This window comes from Pieris napi, chromosome 23, assembly GCF_905475465.1.
Source record: "Pieris napi chromosome 23, ilPieNapi1.2, whole genome shotgun sequence".
Classification (NCBI taxonomy): domain Eukaryota; kingdom Metazoa; phylum Arthropoda; class Insecta; order Lepidoptera; family Pieridae; genus Pieris; species Pieris napi.
In genome coordinates, this window is record NC_062256.1 from 3,960,120 (window position 1) to 3,963,507 (window position 3,388).

The following is a 3,388-nucleotide window of genomic DNA, read 5'->3' on the forward strand; positions in this document are numbered from 1 at the left end:
CAATAACTCAATAATTGACTTTGATTGTTTGATAATGATAACTTAAAAATTTGTATTTACTATTTGTATTTAGTATTTACAAATTAAAAATTATGCCATTACTATGTAGACGTATTTAGATTCAAAAATAAATTTACTAATTACCTTTAATAGTTAATAAATGTGATTTTATCTCAGTGTAAATGATATTAGTGTTGTTTGTAAAGTAATCTATATTCTAACCTATTTGTCTATAGTTACATTTAGAAGATATTCTCTCGAAGCGTGTTATTTGTCCATCAATAATCAGTGTAAATTTTATTGACTACAATATCTATAGCTAAAAAAGCAGTCTCAAGGTATACCTTAACATAATTTTTAACATTATATATTTAGTTTGTAGCAAGAACGATATTTCCATTAATAATAAATTTCTTTGCAGTTACAGAAAATATGAAACCTTCTATTGATATAGACTCACTTCGCAGTGAGCATGAATCAGACGAACAATGGCAGGTTCGTCGTAGCTTTATGCTGGAACACAAGGACAATTTTGATGAGGATGAATTGGTGACTCTGGCACAATTGTATACAAATATTGAGTTCCTAGGGTGCAGGTGTGTGATTTGATATTTTGGCATATCCATATAACTATTTTAGAACCTTAAAGAAAAATTTGCAATCCTTTGTGTAGATTAATTAGTCCTGGTAACAAAAAGCAGATAAAGACTGATCTTTAAACCTAATAAAGATATGATCAATGGATTTGCATCCACACCACTTAATATAATTATTATTCATTCCTGTAGAATTATTATCTTTGCATGTTGTAGATACCCAGTAGAAACAATGAAGCGAATTGCCAAATTAGCAGAGAAAGTATCAGCTAAGTACAAGGAGAGTAGGAAAAACAAACTCAAACGGACCTTTGTGGAAGCCAGTGATGCAGCAGAACAAAAGGCCAAACGGACATTTAAACAATAAATTTAATAGAAGAATAAGAGTTATTCTAGGACTGTTAAATTACTATTTTTTCTCTAGACTTTATTTGAAAATTTAATTCTTTTGTCTCTATGTTCTAAAATATATAGATATTATGATTATGATAAAATCTTTTTAGTCTGAAATTCTATGGTTTAGTAATTAAAGGGTTCATTGTTAATACTATACTGCATACCACTTGTTTTTACTTTTATTTCTTTCTTATTTCTATGAAAAGCTAAATAGACATAGACATAGACATAACATTTATTACAAACAAAAACACACACACATAAACACACAAAATAACAACACTTAAAGAAAACATAAAATAAAATAAGACATCACAAACAATAAAAATTAGAAATTAAAATTAAGAAATTTTCTTTTGCCATTTGGTTCGCTTCTAGTGTGCAATGTGTGTGTACTGTGGTTGTAATTGGCCCGGGCTCAGCATTATGCTGAGGAGCAAAAAGTTCCACAGCGCTGGTCATTCTGCCAGAGACCACAGCAGCTAGTTTGCGCCTCTAATAAAATAAAATAAATAATTATAATACCAAGTAGAAAAATAATAATAATAATATTAAAGATAAATATTAAAGAAGTGTGAGTAAATCGTGTGTAACGGTGTATAATAAATAGAATTAAATTAAAAGTTAAAAATAAGAATAAACGTAAATAAGTAGATATTTGTTTGTTTTATGGGTAAAAACTAAATTTTGTGGGACTTTTGTTGCATAAGTAGAAGTGTCTTATAAGTGCGACTAAAATTCGACTTTAATTGAAGACACTTCAACGGAGGAGGGATATTGTTCCAGCACTTCGTCGCGCTATATTTAAAACTCCTAAAATAAATGGCAGAAATGCTTTAGAGCCTAAACTGATGCAACAATGTAAACATGTAATTAATTTATCTAAGGCTGTTTATAAACAGTATAAATAACTTTTAATGCCTATGGATCAGCAAGCTTTATATAGCAGTGTTGCTAGTGGCCTACAATACCCTGCAAATCAACGATTTCAGGTACTAAATGTGGATCACGCCTTAGAAATTTATAACTGTAATAAACGCAGAAATGTTACGTTTTACAGGACATTAAGGTCCTGCTCTGAGAGGATGGATCTCCCGAAATGCAGTATTGATATTTGCTAAACTCTAAAATAATAAGACTCGATCCAGTATTTTGTAAAGAAATACCTTTGTACGCTTGCCATGATAATAGTACATGTCTGTGTCCTATTATCATGCCAAGGAGATGACCTTCAATATTGGCTTACGCACTTTGTTTGGCCCTCTATTTAATGAAAACAAAAACTAATTTATATTTCAAGCTCCATTTGCAGAAGTACCGTGACTGAGTGTACACAGATTTAAAAGACAAAAATAAGGAAAAAACAAAATGCAACATCATGAACTCTTTATTTGATTAATTTATACAAAAACTTAATATTAAGACAATTCTATAGTTAAGTTTTTGATACCCCTGTAAAGAGCCGAGAGATACATCAGCAAATAAATTATTCTTATTAATTATCTACTTTGTATTTATTACAAGCTATTAAAGTTTTTTAAATTAATGAATGGTCCTAAAACAAGCTTACAATCTACTGATAAAGGAACATGAATATATTATTGATAAATGCAACATTCTGGTTGTACAATCCTAACTCCAATCTATCTTATTATTAATAAGCTGGTGTTGATTCTAAAGCAGATCTTAACACAAAAATTTGCCAAAATTTGCTTATAATTTTTAGTATCTTAAAATATTTTAGTCCGGTCAAAGTTGATTTTTTATTTAGTCATGCCAATTAAGAGTTTTTAATAAAGAAAAGGCACATTTCACAGGATAGGAGTATAAATTGTGCACGTCAAAATCGACACCTTAACAACACTTGAAATACCAACAATATTAATAATTGTGTCATTTTAAACGAAATAAAGGTGTATTGTTAACTCAACAATACAGTATAATTTGTGCATTCTGCATTTGATAGCGCCTACGGTAACTTGGAAGTCCCGAGTTCTATTCCCGGGGAAACAATAACATCAGTGAATTAATTTTAGTTTAATCTATCAGAATGTGTGCAATTAGCTGTCTATGATCTGGAAGAAATCATTTTGGTTCATTATCTTTCGCCTTAATACACACTCATTAATAGTAATTACATATTAAATCTTAAAGAAAAGCACAATGTGTTAATAATAACTAAAAAATTATCAAATATGGTAATGGTAAATATGACGAAATATAAACCAATGTAATCTTTTATAATATTCATATTTGAATAAAAATGTATTCATGTTCTTATTATTACAGTATTAAATTCTCGAATCGGGTCATAAAAACCAACAATATTCGATGTTTATAAAAAATCTTATTACATTCGTAAATAATTTATTTTTAATCTTAAACATATAAAAATA

The 3,388-nt window shown here is 28.9% G+C and overlaps 1 protein-coding gene across 1 annotated transcript; it reads left to right on the forward strand.

The window, feature by feature from the left end:
* The first annotated feature begins 21 nt into the window (after positions 1–21).
* LOC125061440 (partner of xrn-2 protein 1-like) lies at positions 22–1,155 on the forward strand. Its single transcript, XM_047666906.1, has 3 exons — positions 22–338; positions 422–596; positions 813–1,155. The coding sequence occupies exons 2-3, from the start codon at positions 433–435 to the stop codon at positions 961–963; spliced, it is 315 nt and encodes a 104-aa protein (XP_047522862.1). The 5' UTR covers positions 22–338; positions 422–432; the 3' UTR covers positions 964–1,155.
* Positions 1,156–3,388: the final 2,233 nt, after the last annotated feature.